Source organism: Echiichthys vipera (genome assembly GCF_963691815.1).
Source record: "Echiichthys vipera genome assembly, chromosome: 15".
Lineage (NCBI taxonomy): Eukaryota > Metazoa > Chordata > Actinopteri > Perciformes > Trachinidae > Echiichthys > Echiichthys vipera.
In genome coordinates, this window is record NC_139840.1 from 19,707,097 (window position 1) to 19,730,559 (window position 23,463).

Consider the following 23,463-nt stretch of genomic DNA (forward strand, 5'->3'; position numbering starts at 1 on the left):
CCAGAGACACTTGTATGGATGCATAAATGAAGTTTTTAAAGTTTTTTTGAAACATGACATGAAAGATGGCTTAATATTTAGATTTTTTTCTCTCTCATAACATAAAAATAGGATGCAGAAAGCAAGCCTTCAAATTTTGTTTATAATTACATTAGCAGTTAAATACAGTATGGTAAAAACTATTTAAAGCAGTGGTTCTGAAACTGTGTACATGATGTATAACCTCAGAAAATATCAGGGTCTCTCCAGTCCCACCACTAAGACCAAGGTTAAAACACAGCAGCGTAGGCCGACATTATTAAGATATAGATAGGAAGGTTTATTTCTAATCAGAAGATTATTTATTGGTGACTGTCTTCAGCTGTAGCAACAGAACTGACATGTCGGCGTTTTCAAACCAATCATTTTACCTCTGCTTACTTTCCTGCCACAGTTTAGCTCATAACTCACGCACATGACTACGTAACAGGCTGTTACTGAAACAAAAGTATTTCAGGAAATGCCAAACTTATTTTAAATTACATTTCACAGATCTTAAAACTTTAAGCATTTTCTTAGTGTTACATTCATTTAGTTTACTTTTTTATTTGGAGATTCCTACGCGAACCCCCTGAGAGAGCTGTAGGGCTTCAATATTCCTCTGTTGATGTTTTTATAAAGCATCTGTAGACTAACTTGTTTAAAATGGCTTTTGTCTCATGTTTGTAATATTGTGTTATTAGAGTCTTCAGAGAATTTTTATTTTCATTTACATGGTAAAGTGTATTTTTGGGGGGTTTATTTTAACAATTTTATCATGTGGAACACTTCCTGACTTTGTAAAATGTGCTATATCAAGTAAACTTATTATTATTATTGTTATTATTATTATTATTATTATTATTATTATTATTATTATTATATAACTGTTAGCAATTATTTGATACTGATTGAATGTTAGCTTAAGCATTTAATATAGTTATACGGCAGAACTGAATGGTCTATAAATAACTCAACCCACCTGGGGAAAATGTATTTTGCATTATGGGTGATTTTGGTAAGTATCCCACCGTAAAGTACTTAATTAAGTTACTACATTTCCTGGCTAAAACAGTAGAAGTCACTCGGCTAGCTTTAGCTTAGCTTGCTAGCTTTAGCTTAGCTTGCTAGCTTTAGCTAAAGTTTTAGCTAGTAAACAACAAGCTAGAAAATTTTAAATATGAAGTTTTGTGTTTTTTTGCAAACGCTTAAATAGCTTCATAATTGCCTACAAAGTTTAAGCAATAAACTGCCTTATCGTTCTGTTTTCTAGTTGTGTACGTACCTGAGATAGTTGTTTCATCAGAGCTTAACCTTTGACATCACTACATTTGACATTCCAGTTAGCCCTCTTGACCTGTTATTATTACCGTGTAATTAATACACATAGATATTATTATTAGTAGTATATATATATATATATATATATATATATATATATATATATATATAGTGTAAATAATAAATATAGATATTATTATATATAGTGCAATTAATACATAGATATTATTATTAATATATATATTAGTATTATTATAAGTATAGATAGTGTAATTAATACATATATATATATTATTATATATAGTGCAATTAATACATATAGATATTATTATGAATATATATATGTTAGTATTATTTTAATATAGATAGTGTAATTGATACATATAGATATTATTATGAATATATATATATATATGTTAGTATTATTTTAATATAGATAGTGTAATTGATACATATAGATATTATTATTATATATAGTGTTATTAATACATATAGATATTTTTATTATTATTATAGATAGGGTAATTAATACATATAGATATTATTATTTATATATATATATTTGTATAATATTAATATAGATAGTGTAATTGATACATATTGATATTATTATATATAGTGCCTTTAATACATATATATATTTTTATTATTATTATAGATAGGGTATTTAATACATATAGATATTATTAGTATTATGATGATGATGATTATAATTATTATAATTATTAGTATTATAGATAGTGTAATTAATATATATTGATATAAGTATTATTAACATGGATAGTGTAATTAATAAATATGTAAATTATTATTATAGATATTATAATTAATACATATAGATATTATTATTATTATTATAGGGTAATACATATATATATTATTAATATTATGATGATGATGATGATAATTATTATAATAATAATAATGATAATTATCATTATTATAGATGTGTAACTTGCTACTGCTCATGGGGGAATTGTTGGGTCATATATCATATAGTCATATGTAAAGTGTCCTGATATAACTTTTGCTGTTTGGAGCTATAAATTAAATCAAATTGAATTAACCACTGACTTAATCCATTCAACATGTAAGTAGACAAATTTATTAAAAATATTGTAGCTAGCTTAGTTTCTCATCTAAATGTAAGTAGGCCAACTATAAAAGATATTTAAAGATAAATTAATCTAATTATTTGTAGAGTGTATTTTGATGTCTGTGTAAAACGGCTAACCAACGGCTAACCAACGGCTACGACAGCAACAAAGACCTGTGAGAAGACAACCATGGGGGGGATACTATAGTGGTAACATCTCTCCTGTGTTGGGCATTCAATTATTGTCTGTGCCTCAATGACAAGTTTGGATAGCAAAACCAAATGTCTTGAAAAACACCAACCAAATAAAAAACGAAGTTCCGTTTTTATTTTATCAATTAAAACGGTCATTAACCGCCATCAACCTAACAAAAAAAATCTGCTACTCAAAGATGGTCAGGCTTTTTTATGCCTCCTATCTGGAATGAACCATTACAAATCTTTCGGAGGGGTGGTGGGGGGAAAGGCGCTTACTCTTAAGATTACCTGACAGAATTATACGACACAATAACTTGCGTACATTTTAACTATATCTGGTTTTAAAATACATTTGTTACACAACTAAATAACAATAGGAGAATGTCTTTGTTATATTACTGTAGAGCAGAATTGTGTTTACGGCTACCCCTTACGGCAAAAATGATCTGCCCCACACCAGACCACCACGGAAAATGGCGACTGTGAAATAGATGGAAGACGAAAGTAAGAAATTATTCAATGCAGCGTTTAAATTGTGCCCTGTCTCCATCCGCACCGCTCGGAGGTAACGTGTGTTTGTTTTTCTGTCATTCTATGGATGTCTGTATAGTGTGTTAGCGAGGGACGATTGTCATTAGCTGTAGTTTAGCCTGAGGAATAGGTTTTGGTATAGAGCAGCCTTAATGGAAAGGTCTGCAGCTCCAGCAAGCAGCATCCAACAACACAGCGTGATATTAAACGTCAAGGAAATGCAATGATAGCGCTACCTTTACGGGACATAGTAAAAAAAAAAGTGAAATGTCCTCTGTATGTAGGTAGCTTTGCAATCATATCGAAACTACTGTGTATTTAACTGAACTACTGTGTTGAAAGTTTTTAGCTCTATGCAAAAAACACACCCGCTCATCAAAAGCCATTTCCGAGGTCAAATCTCTTTGCAGTTTTTGGTACTGCTGTGTTAGATGTTAGAAAACCCTGTCTCTCTCTGCCACAGGATCATTCACTTGGTATGACACTTTTATTGCCCTTCAAATCACCACGACCTCTTACTCCTGCGACCTTGTAGCGTTATAAATGGCCACAATTAATCATCTTAGCAAAGTGTCAAGTCTCATTATATTTAGCTGTATTTATACTGTAGTCAGCGCATGCTGATTGAGTCAAGAAGCAACGCGAAACACTGGTGACATTGTAACTACCTAAACAGTTTACTTTTTTACATCAAACAAGCACATGCAATAACCAAGAAGTAGGCTATCTAATGCAAAATGCTCATAAAACAAAATACAATATTGGTAGTGTAAACGCCCAGATGTCACTATTATGCACCTGACATTTGCTAAAGCATGCTAAAAGTTGTAATTATCATCTTAACCATCATTAATTTACGTTTGCATTTCGGGCTACAACTAATGATTACTTTCATTATTTATTAATCTGCCAATTATTCGCTCTGTCACTTGGGTGATAAAATGTCATAAAACGGTGAAAAATATCTGTTACAATTGCCTTAGACCCAAAGCAACGTCATCGAATTACTAGTTTTGTCGATCAACAGTCAAAAAATTCAAAGGCCTTCAGTTTACTATCACGAGACAAAGAAAAACAGAAAATCTTCTCAATTTAGAAGCTGGAAATAGAAAATGTTTGAAAAAGAGAAATAGAAATAAATTTACAATAATTTTTTTTGCAAAACTAGTATTTTAAGCTCCGTTAGCATTTTAAACATGACTAGATTTTTAAGCCATACTGGAGCTTCTAGTGGCTGCAATGCTCATTACACCTCTATGGACAATTTTACGATTCTGATGAGACTGAATCCGTATTTATTCCTCTGTAGTGAGGTGATGTTATATGTGAAGGTTACATAGGTCAGCAAGAGCTAATGTGCAAATCTAACTACATGGAGATTTCAACTGTATCTGTTCATAAAAAAATAACGTGAAGCAGGTTAAAGAACGTTCAGTAATGTCCTCCTTTTCAGTATCACTAGACCATATTTGTTATTTGTGATGTGAAACCAAATCCACAGCAAACCCTTTTCTTGCTGCTTTTTTCACTCAACCACAAAGTGAATGGAACAATACAAACTCAATTGTTTCATGTTCGTAACGATCAAGGCTAAGAAGGCTTATTTTCTGCAGCTAGATCAATCGGCAACCTCCGGTGCTGTAAAATGAAGTCAACGCGAAAGTGCCAAAAACTGCAGTTCATCAAGTAGCCACTTGAGGCTGGCACTAAAAACGAGTCAATCCCCATAGAGCCCGATGTAAAAATGCGAAACTTTACTACAGAAATAGACATATTTACAGCCTGGTACGGACATCGGTTTTGTTCTATAGCTAATGTCACCATTCGTGAAATTAAGATTAAGGCTTAAAATCATGCATAATTAAGGCCGTGGCCACACTTTGAGTGACAGGTGGGTGCCAACACAGGTGACTAGCATAGACTGCAGGGTTCTTTCAGCCCGCTTCTGATCCACCCATGCTCCACCTCTTTGCCCATGTTGGGATTTGCTGAGTCAGGTACTGCCTTGGTTCATATTGCCATACTCCAGTGAATGAGTATGATCTGGGACGGGGATATGGGAAAACGCTTTGGCTTATTTGTATTTTTTTGAACCAATCACAATCGTAAGCCCGATAAGAGAAATAGCCAAATGGGAGAATTTTACATCCGGTAAACCAGACTAGGCCCTGCCAAGAAGGTGTCGGCCAGAGCCACCTACACTCAGTTTCACAATTGCTCTTCAGAAACCTAAGGTTAATGTTACAGAGACTTCTTCCATGTTAAAAATATTTGGGGTTGATGTTGACATTTTGGCCTTAAGGTGGTGATAGACAAAATATTATGCAGTGTTCAAAATGGCACAAGTTTATCTCTTAGACTGCATTCGGATTGAATCTTTGGCTCTTTCTTTCATTTGAATTTAGCCGGTTAACACAGAGGGGTGTAGCAAAACAGTGGCTCATCCGGCAAAGTACTGTGTTGGCCATGCAAATACAAGCAAGTACACATTCCTGGTAGATTACATTGTGACATGAACGCGATATTTCTACTATTTACCTCCCAATCGTTATGAAAAAAATCACAATCGATGAAAAAATTAAAAATAGCTGCCCTCACCAATGCAGCCCTTTGAGCTGTTTTAACGTAGGATTGTTTTCGGTCTAAATGCACGCTAACACAGTACATTTAATAGATACTGCAAAATTAAATACATGTCAAGGCAAAGTCCCATAGAAACAAAGACATTACAGAAGTTGTTATTTCATTTAAAATGTTTATCTTCAGAATACGGAAAGAACATCAAAAAGCAACAACCAGTCAGTGAGGCTATCTGTTATTGTGCATAGGCAGGCAGGCCTATGCCTAAGGTGATAACGGTAGTAGCTCAGTCCATAGGTGACTGGGCTGGGAACCGGAGGGTTGCTGGTTTGAGTCCCTGAGTGGACCATGAATGGAGTGTGGACTGGTGGCTGGAGAAGTGCCAGTTCATCTCCTGGGCACTGCCGAGGTGCTGTTGAGCAAGGTACCGAATCCCCAACTGCTCAGGGCGCCTGTCACTGGCAGCCCCCTCGCTCTAACATCTCTCCATTGGTTGCATGTATATAGGTCCTGCATGTGCGTGTGTGTGTGTTAAATGAAAAATAATAGAGTGAAAATTGAATTTCACCATTCGCGGGACTAATAAAGGAATTCTTCTTCTTCTAAATTTAACCTATGGGGTGCCGCAGTGGTACAGTGGCTTTTGTAGTTAAACTCTGGGAGTTGAGGAATATCTAAGAAGGCTTTACTTTTCTTATTTCAGGTCATGGCAGCAGAAATGTCATGTCTGACTGGTGTTGATGAAGACGACAAGGATGCAGATCCTGAGATCAATGCCCTCACACTCCTGCAAGAGCCAGTAAGAATGGCACAAGAATCTGCCTCTTGCACCGATTCTTTCAGAAAGCCTTCTCTGAAACAAAACAGTGTCCTAGATGTTCTGTCCAACACAGATATGTTGTCTCCGGTTGGCCTCGGAAATGGACCTTCTTCTCACCAGGCCACACAAGCCCATGAACTCAACAGCATCTCCACAGATAAAGAGGAGGCAAAGAGCATCACTCCTCTAAAAAATGTGCAGGAAATTGACACTGCAGGAATTTGGGGTTTTGATGTAGACTCACCTGAGAACTCATTGGATAATTTTAGTGGTGCCAGCGACCTTCAATGGGACCCTCACAAAGAGTTTATGCAGTTCCTTTGGGAGAACCATAGTGATTCCCCTGGCGAGGAGACTAAAGATGAAGATGCTCCTTCTGCCAATAGCCAAAGGAGAAGGAAACGGAAAATGGACATGGTTGTCATGGTGGATCCGTCAGAAGACCTTTACCCTGATCTGAGCCACAAGTCCTCTGAGGAATTGTCTGGTCCTGAAGACCAAGTAGACTCAGTTCCTGTCAGAAAAGTCAGAAAGTCAAGAATGTTCTCCCAGTCACAGCCGTCACCAACCGGGATTGTTCCCAAGTACCCCAATGGAACTGTAAAGGCCATCAAGGAAATACTTTATAATGCACCTGCGAGAAATTCACATGAGAACAGTATAGGTCATGGGCTTGCACCATTGAAGGGGAGACTCAGCATTAATTCTCATTCAGATGAAAAGCCATCATGTTACCCTTGCTCAAAATGTAAGCTAATTTTCAAGAAAGAGCATCATCTGCAGCGTCACATGAAGTCTCATGTTGATTCTCCGAGCATTTCTCCAAAGCCTTTTATATGCAGAGAATGTGGACAGTCCTTCAGACAAAGTAGTTCGCTTATTGAGCACATGTCCATCCACAAGGAGAAAACAGCAAGACTCACTGAAGAGATGTTGAAGAAGAAGGAGGATAAAAAGAAGCTTTTCTGCCCTCAGTGCCCATTTGGTACAACCTGCCCAAACACGTTTGTTCAACATGCGAAAACACACGGGAATGACAAGAGAAAGTTTAGATGTGACAAATGTAACTTCAGGAGTCTGACTGAGAATGAACTTCGGAGACATAACATTATGCAGCATACTGTTATTACTGTTAGAAAGCAGATCCAGAATGATGACTCTGAAATCTTCTCCTGTAACATTTGTTCTTATAGAGCCTTTAACAAATGTGTTTTTAAGAATCACCTTGCACGGCGTCATCAACAAACTTATGAGGAATACGAAGCTGAACAGCTCAGTGATAAAAAAATGACACAACCGTCTATGGAGCAGCAGGTGCCTACCAGTAAAGCTCCTGTAGACGATGCAGAGTTTACATCTAAAATCTCTATAAAAAATCAGATCTCTTCCAAAAGAGCTTGTTCACCTAGTGAGACCAATGACATTTCAGACTTGTTCAAAAATAGCAAGATTAAGAGAGGTACTAAGTCTCAACAAACCGAATCAAAGCTTGACAAATCCATTAACGTTCTCCTGTCCAGACAAAGACATGGAAGGAAAACTACAGAGCAGAAAAAGGAAAGCAATAATCGTGGCACATCTGTTCAGGATTCCAAAGGTGACAATGATGGCTGTGATCAGTTGCCAGGAACATTGACTGTCAAGGTTGAAGATTCAGCTTTATCCCCAAATGGCCATAGTGTGCCATCCAGTGCAGCCGAAGGAGATCAGTCAACATTTAGAAAGTCCCCGTCTAAAAGGAAGATGTCAACCCCATATCGCAACACCTCCGACCAAGACTCATGCTTCATCTTACCAAAACCTCTGCCAAGTCCCAAGAAAATGAGCCAAGAAGAAGAAGACGACTATGATGAAAAAGACATTTTCCAGTTTAATGATACAGATGACACTACCCTATTTGACAATGGTATTAAGAAAGAAAGTCCAAACATCATTTATACCTATAGCCGACGAATGTCCATGAGGGGTGCTTTGCAAGCGTCTAAAAGGCTGTTTGAGAAAATAAAGACCGAAGAGCCAGACGAGATGGACCCTGAAATCAAAGAAGAATGCATAGAAACAGAAGTCTTTCAAGAAACATTTGAGTCTCATCAAATACCATTGATGGAGGACTTCACAGAGGATTTGTCAGAGTTGGAATCGGAACGCAAGAACTGTCCATACTGTCCTGCAGTCTTTGAGTCAGGTGTTGGATTGTCCAATCATGTCCGGGGGCATCTTCACAGGGTGGGACTGAGCTACAATGCACGCCATGTAGTGTCTCCTGAGCAAGTGACTTCTCAAGACAGGAGGCCACGAATTCGCCGGAAGATGTCAGCGCTTCGGAGATTGAAAAAAGGTAATTGCACACGTATAGCATGTTCTTCTATTGAAGGGAAACTATGCTTAATTTGGCTTATGTTTTTGAGTCAGACAATCATACAGGGTGTAAACATACTCCAGATATGTCTGATTTATTTAGATAAAAAGATAAGAGCTAATAGTAAAATGATTACAGACTGACTTCTAAAAAGGGATGCTACCACATTTGAGTCGAGGTCTGTTTCATGGCAATGTGGGCATTGTGTTACGATGAATGGTGTTTGGCCTATACTGCCATTCTGTGGTGGAAGTCCCATTGGAACAGTGCATCAGAGATCTGTCGAAATATACGCCCAGTGCTCCATGTCATGGGGCCTTCAGCCGCGGAGACAGGCCAAACTCCGCCATGACACAGACCTGGATTAAAATCAGCAAAATATCTGCCTAATGTATTTAACATAATTGTGCACATCTTGTTTTTTCTATGAAATGAAAGACATTATTGGTGTACTCATTTCAGTTCTACTTGTATTGGTAATCGTACCTATTCTAGACAAACTCAGCTTGTTAATAACATCTATGATTGTGTGTTGCCGCGGTTGAAAGTTGAAATTTCTCACATTGTGCTTGTATTGTACAATGCATGTTTCTTATTGTCTTTGGGTTTTTTTCAGCGTTAAAGTTGGAGTCAGAAGAATCTGAGACTGCAAAGAGCATTCACTCCTGTCCATTATGCGGGGACTCATTTGATAACAGGACTGGGCAGTCCAACCACATACGAGGCCACCTCAAAAAGCTTGGCAAAAGCTTTGCAACAAAGAACAAGTCTCCATTATTATTACTCCGGGAGTTGATGCGCGACAAGAAGGAGTGCCAGCGGGCACTTCAAATTCTGGGAAAGAGACGGAACCATTTCCAATACAGTGCTTCACCAAAGCTGTCCAGTGTTGATCGTTTAACGCCGCCGCTCATTGGAATCCCAAAAAGTAATTCTATTCCAAGCGTTTGCACTGATGCCAGATCCCCGATACCCACATTTTCTTTAGAGGAAATGGAATCCGAAAAAAGGCAACCAGAGACTAAGTTGGATGTGAAAAATTCACTCTCAGGCACGACTGCCTTGATAGGAATTCTGAAGAAGAGGAAGTGTCAGGAAGAAGGCAGAATAAAGGGGTCCTCTCAGATGTCAAGAAACGCGTTAGCAGTTTCTTCAAACAGTGAGCACAGTTCAGGATCAAGAGTTGCATCTTCACTGCCAAAGTCATTATGCGGTAAGTAACTTACTCATAGTAGTAAGTAGGTTAGGGGTGGAAGTGAAATTATCCTGAAGTGTTTTGATTAAGTTAGTAGTCTGTAAGAATCCTTTTAATCCTCTTGATTGCTCTATTATCATTTCATTATCATTAAACCTGCGGTTTTGAAGGCTTGTGAAAGGTAAACTAAACTATTCTAAAACTCACATTGAGACATTACTATCTAGAGCTGTTTTGAATCAGATATCTGAGTAATGATCATCAGATTTTATGCGTGTAAAGTGAGGTGTCATCGGCATAAAGGCATAGAACGACATTAACAAAATACCTTTAACCCTGCTAATAGCAAAAATTATCCTTATAGAGTCCGGAACATGGAACAAAAACATGTTTCAATACATTTCTTGATCTTACATTGTGGGACTTTTGTAAAATATAAACTTGCCACATAAAGATAGGAACTTTTACATAGAAATGTCTGTCTACCTCTCGCCACTGAAGGGAGACAAAAGTTCTGCACTCCAGCTTTTGGTCCTACAATTCAGCACCACTAACAAATCAGCATGGCAATATTAATGTTTCACAAATTTGTTTGTTTTTTTATTTTAACAGAGAAAGGTGAATTCAACAGGAAGGTGTGCGTCCATTGCAATGCAACTTTCCACAGTGGCGTTAGCTTGTCTAATCACCTCCGGGCATATGCAAAACGAAAAAGGACTGCCTTACTTGAGGGAACCAGTAAGTAACATCAGCAACAGAAAGAAAACATCCAATTGAAGGGTAGCAGTAGTAGTGTTTTGATTTATTACTTGGTTTTAGAAAGTTAAATCACAATCATTTCTGAAACAATGTGTTCAGCAAATTAAAACTCTGGTCTTGTGCAGAAATGAAAGTTCCTGTCTATCTCCCCAGAGACCTGAGTTCCCACTCCTTGTATTGGTGTCTCTGGTGTGGTTGTGCGTTCCAGTGAACCCAACTGGCAGTATGTGAGAGGTGGGAAAACCAGTGAAGGTTTTCATCCTTGTTGTCGCACCAGCAACTCATAGTGGTTGATACTCGCATTAAAAAGGATCCAAGTACTTGAACGCTGTAGCACTACAACAGCACTTGGACCCACATTCTCAGAGTGGGAAATTTGTCAAGAATGACCCAAAATTCTCACTGTAACATATCTGCTTTATCTGTTGTGTTGAACGCCGAGTGTAGGACGTCAAAACTGTTTCATCAAATGCTTCCTATTTGGAATAACCAAATGACTATTTATGTTCTTTTTATGTTTATAAACTGTGATCCTACATAGTGTGACGTGTGACGGTAGAATACTTGAACTTTCTGGATTACAAAATACTATTTTCATTGTTACCTAGAACTCCTGTTTCTGCATCTTTGTTACATAACGCTCAGTCAACTACTATTAGGAAAAGCTAGTAAAAATTAGTAGTGATGAAACCTTAAGCTCAGGATACAAATAAAAGATTGTTCCACAACTGCTCGAAATCTCTGGGGATAAAAAATATATATATAGATAAAAAAGAGCCATGTTAGTTTCATGAATACTTGGCATAATAAGAGCAAATGAATTCATATTCCAAGTTAATGGACAACACAGTATTAACATATATTGTTTATGGATACGTGGCCCATAAAAGCAGACTAACTGCAGTATCGAAACACTTCTGCACACAAAGTCCAAACTGTCTGTGATAGATGGCACAGACAAGAGGTTGTGATGTCCAAATCATAGTTATAATTAGTGTACCAGTGAGTTATTCATGTCCTCCCCAAGGTAAAGATCCTGGAGAACGTCAGCAAATGCAAAGATTTTAATTGTGGAGCTTTGTGGGTGCATCCGTGGGAGGAACAACCTCTTTGTTGCTCTATGCAGGCACAGATCATCACACCTACTGAACATCTTTGGCCCTGTGTCCTAGCTTTACTGGCCAATGCAGATGAGATCATTCACCTCACATGAGTATAAATAATAATGTCCAGACTGTTCTGAACCAACAGAACATTTTCAATTGTTGGAACATCACTTAACAACAACAAAACTTCCCGGTGGTTATCATAGATTCTGTATCAATTTAAGATGTAAATTAGCATGTGCTGTGCTGTAATCTGAAAGGCTGTACATTAATATGGTTAATTCTGTCTTTCAGCATTCGACTGTAAACTAGGGAGGCAACGCTCAAGGCCTGGCTCAAAGAAGAAGACGTTGCCCTTACCACAAACTCCAGAGGAAATGTACAGACTCACCTGCAGGTAATGCTTGTAATTCATTTATAATTTAATCTTTTTGAAATGGTGGATAATATTGCATCTGCTCTCCAGCAGACTTTAACGTTGATTGTTGTCCAGTTGCCCATGGCAACCAAATTTGGACCACTGTCAAATGCTTGCTGTGGTCTATTTGATTCTGTTGCCAATCATTTTCTTTTATTTATAAAAAATAAACTGCCTGGATGACTGAGAGACTAATTTAAAAAATTAAAAAAAAAACCATTGTGTTAATCTTGCATTGTCAAATAATAATGACTGAAGCAATACTGGGACAACTAAATCTAAAGAAAGGGAGCAAAACAGCAGAGGACGTGTAAAAAATTGATTGCACGGACCATTAAAGAAATTGGACAATAAAGTATGAACACAGAAAATGACTCGTTACAGTCGTAGCAGTTGTCTTAATAATACAAGTATAATTTGTTTGATACATCCTATTATTCTGTTAATAGTGCACTGATGGAAACATCAGGATCATAACAATAGTGTTAATCCTGCAGGCACAATCAGTCCAAAATGAGTTCCTTGTAAATTCAGTCTAAAGACTCTACAGCCATATCAGCAGCTCTGAGGCTTTGAGCTAAATGCTTATGTCAGCATATTAACATGCTCACAATGACTGCTAATGTGTAGCAGGTGTGATGTTCACCATCTTAGTTTAGCATGCTAACATTTGCGACTCAACGCAATACAGCTGCTTAGTCGTGACGTAAAGCCCTTTCAAAATATGATTTCCGGGTCCAAGCCAGTCCAAGCCTCGTATTCTTCCAACACCGCAGTGCCCTGTTCCCTGTTGTTTGAACAGATCTAAGCTTAAAAAAGACAACTTCATTTTACGTCTTTCTTATCGATGAAAAGACATCTAACTGAAGAAAGAGGTGATCATAATTGTTCACGTTTGGCCGTTGTTGTGTTTTGTTTCAACAGAGCGTTTAGACCTGGAAATCGTATTTTGAAAGGGTGTCACGTCAGACTTAACAGCCAGATACAGCTGAAGCTTAGGGAAATGTTATTAGTTCTGCAGATATTTGATGATAAACCAAAGTATTGTACACATTGAAATTTGGATCTGATGGTGGCACTAGGGGAAACATTAAGGGATCACCAAAGTTATTTCAAATAATCCTGAGGGGGACATGACTGTCAGTACAACATTTCAGGGCATCCAATAATTTTTATCTGGATCAAAGTGGAGGAACAACCATCCAGACTAATGTTCCCATCCCTAGACACGCTGCAGTGCATGGGTAAAAAAAACAAACAGTGTGTCGATATATTATACTATCGCTATCTTCTTCTCTTTACAGGTTCTGTGACCTCGTCTTCCAGGGTCCCTTGTCGGTCCAGGAGGACTGGATCAAACATTTACAGAGACACATTATGAACACTGGTGTCCCTCACACTGGGATAGGCATGGTAGAGGTCACCTCGCTGCCCACGGACCCTGAGACCCTCAAGACTGTCCAAGACAGCTCTCTGACAGCCACACATGCTGCCTCATGAAGCCAATGGGGACCTTTTTAGATTTCACTAGACTGTATGTTTATGTACATTGGATGTTCTTTCACGTTTTCCTTTTTTTAGTTCATGAAATACTGGCCAAAAGTACAATATTGCTGACCGATGGAGATATTGTACATGTTTGGACATTTGAAAATGTTAATTAATTTGGATATTGTTACCTTTTTTTCCATTTTACAAGGTTCATTATTTGGAAGTACAATTCCAAATGGACTTTTTTTGTTTTATGCAGTAATGTAGTGTGGATCCATTTCTAATGAAGACAACCTTTACCTCAGATTCTTCATGGTTTGAGTCCGTTTTTTGTCAAAATTTGGAAGCACCTCTCTTCTGTATCAATACTCACATTTATAAAGATACATGAAATTGTTTATTTTGTATTGCAACATCCAAACCCACAGTCGCCCTTTTCAGGCCACGGAGTTAGTGAGACGAATATCTTGATTGAAATTCACAGAATCTCACAATAAACATGAATCATGAGTGGAAAAGTGAGCTACTATACAAGAACAAAAAGAAAAATGTCTGCAAACTTGTTATGCATAGAAAGTGTTTTATAGTATTTCAGTAACTGCATTGTTTCTAATACAAAAACAAAATTAAAACTAAAGGTGGTTGAGAAAAAAAAAAGACCTAACAGGCACAATGCCCTTCATACATGTCACCTATATTTAATGTTTAAATATACTGTTTTGAAATAATTTAATTTTAAATGTACTATATCACAGATACAATGCTGAAAACATTTGTGTTGTTCTAAATAAAATAAAAAAACAAGAAACAAGTTGACTTTTTCAATCTTTTTTCACACATTATGAAAAACATCTGTACATTAAAAAAGACTGTTTTTGAAGAAGACTAAATTGTGATGACTTTGGATAATATTAATATGGACAAAATGTGAAATGAGAAATCATGTTTGAACAGAGATACAAGAAAATACATATGTATGCATGTATTACACACACACACACACACATTTTGCGCCATTTATTCAGACCTGATTGACAGTTTTGTCTTATCGACGTAATGTACGCCGCAGCATTTATGTGTGGCTGTGACTGAGGTTTATGTCCGTAGTTTTTCATCTGAAGCAAACCGCCTCTTGGTGTAAACTGTATTTTGTAGATTTTCAATGATCTCCGTTATTGAAATGGGCTGCCACCCTGAAAGTAAAGAAACGGTTAAGTAATCTGTTATAGTCCAATTGGAGTACATTTTAATAGTTCTTACTACAGGCCTCATAGGGTACAATTCCCTAGTGCTACTAATAATCGTGTACTAAAGCTGGAAATAAATGCATTACTTAAGGTAATAATCATATATATTGTTTTATTTCAATAATTCTTCAGTCGATATGGTTTGCTGTCCCCTGTATTCAATGCAATAACCACAAAAACAGGAAGAGATGCATGAAGAAAGTCTCACCTTACAATAGATACATATTATACAACAGTTTGCTCATCTTAAGACACAAACACAAAGATGTTACCCTTACCCACACAGAACAATTTGTGCTGAAAATAATGACTGAGGGAGCTACATAACAGCTTTCATATTATTTTAGTCAATAACATGACGTAATAGTATTTGATTATTGTATAATGTTAACTACTATTATATCACGTGTGTTCTTCCTTTCAATACATCTTTTACTTGATGTGATATGAAAGAATAGATAATCTGATCTGTTAATGCTGCATGTGACTGGCCCCAGGCTACAAACCCATCCTTTCACGTTGGAAGAGCTTTTTATTTGCATGAGTAAAGAGATAAAAAAATAAGCAGTTTAATTAGTTTCTTTGCATTATTTGTACTGAATTTGAAATAACCAACTTTGTTCCTAATAAATTCATCGTCATATTAAATTGAGATCTCAAATGACATTATACACATTATCTGAGGAATGTTATAGATAGCATGTTGTGTTGAACAACCAAAACCTAAAGTAAAATTATATCCAAGCAAGTTCAAGTGCCATTTAAAGAAATGGAATTAAAGTGATAACTTCAGGGAATTAATTGTGTAATTCATGACAGAATTAACTACCAAACTGAGGGGGGAAAAGTTTACTGGATGTGCAACTATTAATTCAAATCTGTTCTTTCTTCTAAACCAGGGTATATGCAGGAATTCTGAAGCATTTCCAGTCATTTTAAGACCTCATCGCCTTAGAGTTTTACCTGTTACATCAGCGACACGCTTTCACTTACATTTACTATACAGTGATTGTAAGAAAGCTGCCATATCCCTGTTAGCACCTGAGCGTAAAGGGCCGTTGGTTTAATGTTATCAAGCAGCAGAATGCATTACATTACTATTACGATTACGATTATTTAATCTACACAATTTAGTACCTCACTAAACGTTTTTTTTCTTCATTGATTTATCAACTTCAAATACTTTTTATGATCCTGCAGACACCCTGTAAACACATTTTTCCATGATGCCATTAGTTGTGATTGAATACTTTTGAAATGTTCATTCTCGCAAATTACCTTCAGGAAGTGTTCGAACTGAGGTTTCAGTTCCTTCATCATGGTTTCGGCTTTCTCAAGGCAAGAACGTCTCTGCTGCATTTGAAACTCCTTGAGGGAAATCATTCATCATAATCATGTTCAGTTAAACTCATCCCTTCTTGAGACAATGTTGGATTTAAAAATAATGAGAGACAGAACAATCATTAATCTTTACAGCAATGTTACCTTTGTGTTGGACAAGTGTTCCCGAGAGGTAATGTGAGTCTGCACTGAGGACGCAGATGTGGATACAAATAGTCTGCAAGCCGCACAGTGGAACATTTCAATCTTTGTCATGTGGTCATTTTCCTCCAGAGCTGACAAACAAAGATGAGACTGTATTTAGGCTTTGTTTGTCTGGAAATGTTCTTGACAAGTCAAAGTTATTTACCTTGAAGTGCACTGTCCTCTATGGTCCGGCTGCACTGTTGGCTTTTATACAGCATGACTTCCTATAGACAAAATATTTCTATCACCATCCAGAGAAACCAATGCACCAACATTTGTTTATGTATCTGTTATAGTTCGGTTGAAAAACAAGAAACCGCTGGGAATAAGTAGAAGACTCGCACTGATTAGGGATTCATAGTCATAGGATGTGCAGTATTAAACCATATTATATATTATCTTACCTGTAGGAAAGCTATAGCCAGATCATCATAATTGTGCTGTTGCTGGATGTGCGCCAGGGTGTCCCAGTGACTTTTGCTCTCCAAGTGATCCTCCAGCTCAGGACCGTTGGCTAACTCAACATCACAAAGGTCACAGATGATCGGCCTCCTAAAAGAGTGCAGCTAAAAATTAGATCTTTAAACCGCTTAAAGTGTTTGAATAACCGAAGACCAGAACTTGGAGTCCCAAAATTTAAGTTAAATCATCCATATTAGGTTATAAAGCTGTACTGAAAACGTAAAGCACTTCAAAGGAGCTCCCACCTTTGGTCATTCATGTGGGGTTTATACTGTCACAATGTGATTATAATTGCAGTGGCTGACATACATATGGCTACATTGTTTTTCTGAAATAGTTTAGTTACAACTCGACTGAGCTAGCCAAGCAGCTTTGTACAAGACCTGGAGTATATTCAATTTAGGCAATTAGATTAACATCTTAAGAGATTGCTTTGGTGCCAGCGAACAACTAACCTACCAGCACAGGAACATGGTTGTGTGGATTTCATCTTACCATATATACGTGACAATATACTCCTAATTAATCCTGATTATTTTAGGAATTTAGTAACTTCAACAACAGCAACATCTGATGCTTCACACCAAGAAAAACAGAGTGGGACTGACTGATTTTTTTATCTCTTTGCCTCTGTGCAAACAAGCAGTGAAGTCAAGAGGACAGAGGACAATATGAAGAATAATAAAAATGTGAACATGCATGTCCTTGTTATGGCCAGGAAGTCAGATGTGAATGTAGCATCTTTAAACAGTTGGGCATTAGTATCATTGGGTCTTACTTGTCCATTATTATATTGATGTTCCTGTTTCTTGGCACCTCTGTGGGAGTTGTGATTTGGTCCAGCGCTGTAGAACATTATACACAGAAGTATTAGGTTCACTGGGGAAATGCATGGGCACATGGCAAAATGAAGTATTCAGTTCTATTTAAAAAAAGATTTTTCCAAAGAATAATCTTAAATCCATACAATTATGTTCCTCTTATATTCCGTGCATAACATTTTTACCTGTTCCCCCGCATTCCAATGGAGGTTGATAGTCCTGCTGTAACCTTGGTGGTGAAGATCGAACCGTAGTAGTCATCTACAGATGAGAGAATGGGCTCTAATTAGTACCAAGTATCACAGCAAATGAATAACAAAGTACAACAAACAGACCCTGTATCTGTTCAAGTCTACAACTCAAGATGGACCACAGATTAATATTTAAGATCAGAAAACAAAAATGACGGTTGAAATACTTTCCGTCTTGTTGGGAATACCTCTCTCCTGTATTCTGGGATTATCATCCTGTCCTCCCCGTTGGTCCTCTGTCCTCCGTAAAATGTAGGAAACTGTTGTGCGAAGGAGCCGGGAATAAGCCTGTCAGGGTTGCAGACCCTGTTGACCAGATGTCTACTAATGGAGTCATAACCCAGCCGGTCAAGTGATTCAGTGTTGGGGTTATAAGAATGCTGTTCGGGCAGTCTATGACCTGGACTGAGACCTTGACTCTTGTTGGGTCGGCTTTCAGGGCTAAAGTCACGGCTGTTGAGAGATTGTTTTACTAATTCTGAGTAGCTTATGTCCCACCGGCCTTTTTTATGGCAGCTTTCACTTGGAGACAAAGATCGACGTCCCAGGTTGTTGTCCTGAATAGATGGGAAGCGGTCATGGGTGACCTCCTGCTCATAGTCCGACAAGAAAGGATCATAAGGATCATAAATTGTAACCCTGAGGGAGACAGAAGAGGGATCAGTGCACTTGTTATACACAATATTATTTGAAACATCTGTAAGGACATGATACCATAAACACTGAATGTTCAAGCACACTATAAATGTGCTAACAAACTACATGAACCTTCGAGAAAAAGGCAAAATAACTTTTACTGGGTTGAAATAAAAACCAATAAGAGGCTGGGCACATTTAGTGAAATCCATCTATTTGTTTAAACACTCAGTTAGAAACGGCATAATTCCTGCCACTTTTACTTAAAAGTGCCACCTTCACAGCCCATACTTCAGCAAGTCCTGGATAGTGACTACAGGAGATGTTACTCTGTACCTGACACTGTCAATTTACCATAGACTGAATGGCTTACTTTTCTGAGCTGCCAGTTCTTGTGTCCGGAGAGTGATCTTTTCCTCCTTGCGGTTTGAATGAAGACGCCCATTTATCAACAGCAGATTTCCCTGTAAGACACAAATGGTAAATAACAATGAAGAATTTTCACATACTGTATGCATTCAGATATGTAATCTATACTGATAGCTACCTAACAATAAAACTAAACAAAATAAACCCCAATTAAAGTCAGTGGATCGGTAGGTACTTGTCCCCTTGGGGAAATTAGTTTTGGACCAGTCAACAGATCATTGTACACTGCACAGTTTTAGGCAGAGATTGGTTTCCATTGATTTCTGTAAAGAATTAAAGTCAATCTGCAGACTTGTGAAACCTGCCACAGTTATAATGTCCACCAAAGTGAAACTTGTATTAACTGCGGTCAGTGTTACGTTGTTGTTGTTGTAGTTGTTGTTGGATGAGAATGCAGTTTTAGTGCAGACTGATTTTGAAAAAAAACTAAACAAAAACGCACGGCTCATCTTTCAACAACAACGTCACTTTGACAAAAGATAATAGGGACTGACGCAATCTAGTAGACACCTGGAACCAGTGTTGCATGTCTCCCCCCGCATTTCCTGTCATCTTTCTACTTGTAACTCTCAAATAAAGACACATTCTGCCCAACAAAAAAATGTATTTATTGAGATAAATTACTGTCAGAAAAAACGTTTTCAAATGAATCAAATCAAGGAACTTCTATAACAGTAAGCAAAAAATAGGCGGTGATTTTCGAAATGGTTAGTTTTGATGTAAAGTCCAAGTAATTTGAAGCAAATGAGCAAAACCACAGGTTATATGTTGTCGTGTCTAGGTGTTCTTACCTTATACATAAATACATAGAATAACATGCAGAAGGCTTTAAACTTGGACTTTCTACAAAAGGTCAAAATGGCTTTAAAAATACTGTACTTTCATGTGGTTTATGTTCTTATTTCTGTTTTATATTTCACTATATTTCTTATTTCTATTGTATTATCTGCTCTATAGCATGTTTATTTTCATGTATTTTAACTTTTAGCCACCATATAGACGTTGTTTTTGTTGTTTTGCATTGTTTTACATCTTGACAACAGACGAGAAACCCTAGGTCTGTCAACCGGAGTATTAGAAATCTGATTTTACCCGGGGTATGGTGTTTACATGGTGTTTGAGAAAAGGGAGTGTGCCCTTAACCCGATTATAATCTGTTTTTTTTAACTGCATGTAAACACAATGATTGTAAAAGAGGACACCTCCTTAATGGTTTAAGTCAGAGATATTCAAAAGGGGGTCCAGGATAATATACAATGAATTAATTGGAAACCCCATATCACTTATATCAAAAACAAAATTTCCAAGTCAATTGCAATACTACTGTATATAAAGTAAAATATTTCTTAAAAGTAAAGTCTTTATATACTCTGTATTGTAACCTTGCGCTCCCATACATTACTTACTGTGTGGAAGTACGGGGAAATACATACAAAACAAATACCAAGGCAATCTTTATGCTTCAAGAGAGCCATAAGAATCGTAAAGAAAACCACTTACAGAGAACCAACAGACTCTCTTTTTATTAATATAAAGGCTCTAAAATCTAAAGACCTAGTCCAACTTCCTCCAAACATGAAAAATATGCATCAACATGAATCCACCGTATTATTAACAAAGAAAAATCGTTCTATTTGTGAAATGAAGAAACATTTAGTCTATGCAATATCACTTAGGTAAGGTAGCTAGTATATTGTTAAGTTGAGTTTTCACTGTCCATCCCACATGTAGGATGTTTTACATAAGACATTTTTAAATATATGAATTAATTATTATTTTAATAACCTCATGCATCATGAAAAGGTGTGTTTAAAGGCTACAGTTTGTAATAGAGAGTCTATCCTCTGTCTCTCTTTCAGATAAGGGGTCCTTGGCCTAAACAACGTTGAAGACCCCAGGTCTAAGTAAAATAAAGTTTGATTAATTGATTGAATTGTCCACACAGAAGTCACCTGAACGTTTCTGAGCTTGTTGTGTGTTAGCAGCCATGTCAGATGTCCTGTTCAAGTTGTCTGCTCGCTTCACTGTGGTGTGCAGCATAGCTTCTTGGAAGTTCTGGGGTAATCTGATTATCACAGATAAAAAACACATACGAAAATAACAGCAACTGAACATGAATTGTGTTTAATACATGTCAACAAACCATGCTAACTAGCTAGCTAACTTAGCAGTGTTATGGTTTGCAGCATAGCTTCTTGTAAGTCCTGGGGTATTATGGTTATCACAGATAAAAAACAGATACGACAATAACAGCAATTGAACATGAATGGTGTTTAATAAATGTCAACAAACCAGGCTAACTAGCTAGCTAGCTTAGCAGTGTTGTGGTGTTAGCTGTAGCCACCTAGCTGCACTCAGAACAGTAGTTATGGTTACCGTCCTCGCTGCTGTTGGATGTGTAACACCTGAGCCTTTACTGGAGGGTTGAACGGAACATTATTCTGACGGTGCATCATTTGGTTTGTTTATATGAGCAGAGACGGGCTGGCAGAAGTGAAGCTAGTTCACCTGTAAAAAACAAACACTGAACTAGTTACAAACAGGAACTCACAGCCGCCGACAGACGGCAGCAGACTGCAGCACACAATGGACCTGTACTCCCCACTGATTTACTAATCCTAAACACGAACAGAGCTTTACTTGTATATTAAATAACATTTATAGAAAGTAAATTGATTTTAAAAAAAATGTTTTTGTAGTAATCAAAACAAGAGCAGGACAAAGTTTTTTAAACAAGCTTTATTAGCAATAATATTACATTACAAAATGTATTTTATGCTCGCACCGGCACCAACCCTCAACCACAGCGACTTCCGGGTTGATCCAATACGGAAGTGGCAAAAACTGCAGTTTGCACAATAGAGCAGTTTCTCATTGACCTCCATGTTAAACAGGCCAATTTCACAGCATAATTAAACCTGTTTCAGGCCTGGTACAAACAAACATTATAGACTGTATGTTTAGGTCATATCTCAATGACAACACTGAGGGGGTGATTTTTTTTTACCAGGCTAGTTTTTATTTTATTGGAGGTTAAAGTTTATGAATAATTAGGGGTGTGGCCTCTTGAGTGACAGCTAAACCCCCGACCCTCACTTCTCCCTGGAGGCTAGTTGTCAGGATTAGCATGCTAACTCCGTCATCTAGACCTGGACTGTGGCCATTCTTGTGGTGGTTTTACTATAATTGAACAGATGGTTTAGGAACACCACGTTTTAGCTCTGTTATGCTAATTAAATAACCTTAGTTGCACCATACACTTCATGGGAGGGAGGACTCGGCCCATGAGAGTCGGTGTTTTATAGTCTTTGGGCTTGGTACTGTGTTGAATATCAGTTTAAATCATAGATCATAAATGCTGCTTGCACTTGACTCGTGTAGCCGGTGTAGCTAGAGACACAGATGCTGTGTCAGTCTTTACCCTCTAAAAAAATCCTGTTGATGTTTCAAAATTTAAAAAATTACTCCTGTTTTCTCCCGGTCCCGGAAATAATCTCAACATTGACTCCCACTCCAGTTTATTTAGTAGCATGTGCTGTTAGCCTAGCTCCCGGGGGGTGGAGCTAATGTGGCTAATCCAGTATACATCAGCCAGATGGACGTATTTCCCTCCCCCCAACATCACATACATGCCCTTTTTTGGCAAAAGGAATTGAAGCGGAGTCAAAGTCTGACAAAATGGAGACTCCCGTAGGCGAGGACAATCGGACCAAGTTCAGAGAACGGACCCGGACGGAGACGCTACGCCCATTTTTACACAGACTATGTCTTGTGCTCATTCATGTAACTTTTAGAGTCAAATCTTTTTATTAATCTGGGAAACTTGTAAGGTCTTGTTCCCTATAACAGCATATTTGGTCTTGTGTTTGAATTTAGAGTCTGCCAATGAAGTTGATATTGTGGTAAAATTGGGCATTGTGTCTTTTGGGCAAATATATTCATATTCATTCTTCAGTTTGTTGTTCCCAGCACAAACTTCTTTTATTGTGATTCAGACATGCAGAGTTTTATTGACCGGTTGTTCTGTCGATTTATGTCAAATTGTCGAAAAATGCTGTGTGTTTTTTTGTATTTGTCAGTGTCAAGATCTATATTTATGTTTTTTAAGTGTACTGTTAGAATATAGGGATCATATCTTGATACTCCCATTATTCTACTCTAATCTAATGCTCCTACATTATTATTTTATACCACACTACTTCTCACTCTACATATATTGTAAAAATACGGGGAGCATA

General features: G+C 37.3%; 2 protein-coding genes across 2 annotated transcripts; one reads left to right on the top strand and one right to left on the bottom strand.

Moving 5' to 3' along the window:
* Positions 1–3,051: 3,051 nt before the first annotated feature.
* On the top strand, positions 3,052–14,119 carry znf644a (zinc finger protein 644a). The gene is made up of 6 exons (XM_083928458.1): positions 3,052–3,158; positions 6,408–8,862; positions 9,500–10,096; positions 10,691–10,816; positions 12,238–12,340; positions 13,666–14,119. Exons 2-6 carry the CDS (start codon positions 6,411–6,413, stop codon positions 13,859–13,861), a joined length of 3,474 nt encoding a protein of 1,157 aa, XP_083784584.1. The 5' UTR covers positions 3,052–3,158; positions 6,408–6,410; the 3' UTR covers positions 13,862–14,119.
* A 117-nt stretch (positions 14,120–14,236) lies between these two features.
* LOC310957748 (uncharacterized protein) lies at positions 14,237–21,742 on the bottom strand. Its single transcript, XM_083928459.1, has 11 exons — positions 21,602–21,742; positions 21,178–21,290; positions 19,170–19,260; positions 18,349–18,799; positions 18,095–18,170; positions 17,867–17,933; positions 17,031–17,178; positions 16,790–16,850; positions 16,585–16,715; positions 16,378–16,467; positions 14,237–15,045 (listed from the first exon to the last, which is right to left on the bottom strand). Exons 1-11 carry the CDS (start codon positions 21,679–21,681, stop codon positions 15,025–15,027), a joined length of 1,329 nt encoding a protein of 442 aa, XP_083784585.1. The 5' UTR covers positions 21,682–21,742; the 3' UTR covers positions 14,237–15,024.
* Positions 21,743–23,463: the final 1,721 nt, after the last annotated feature.

Coding starts and splice junctions, on each gene's coding strand:
- znf644a (XM_083928458.1), top strand. CDS start 6,411: ATGGCAGCAGAAATGTCATGTCTGACTGGTGTTGATGAAGACGACAAG. Junction 10,097..10,690: donor ACTGCCAAAGTCATTATGCG/GTAAGTAACTTA, acceptor TTATTTTAACAG/AGAAAGGTGAATTCAACAGG. Junction 12,341..13,665: donor ATGTACAGACTCACCTGCAG/GTAATGCTTGTA, acceptor TTCTCTTTACAG/GTTCTGTGACCTCGTCTTCC.
- LOC310957748 (XM_083928459.1), bottom strand. CDS start 21,681: ATGATGCACCGTCAGAATAATGTTCCGTTCAACCCTCCAGTAAAGGCT. Junction 18,800..19,169: donor AGAACTGGCAGCTCAGAAAA/GTAAGCCATTCA, acceptor TGTCTCCCTCAG/GGTTACAATTTATGATCCTT. Junction 18,171..18,348: donor TCCCAGAATACAGGAGAGAG/GTATTCCCAACA, acceptor TCTCATCTGTAG/ATGACTACTACGGTTCGATC.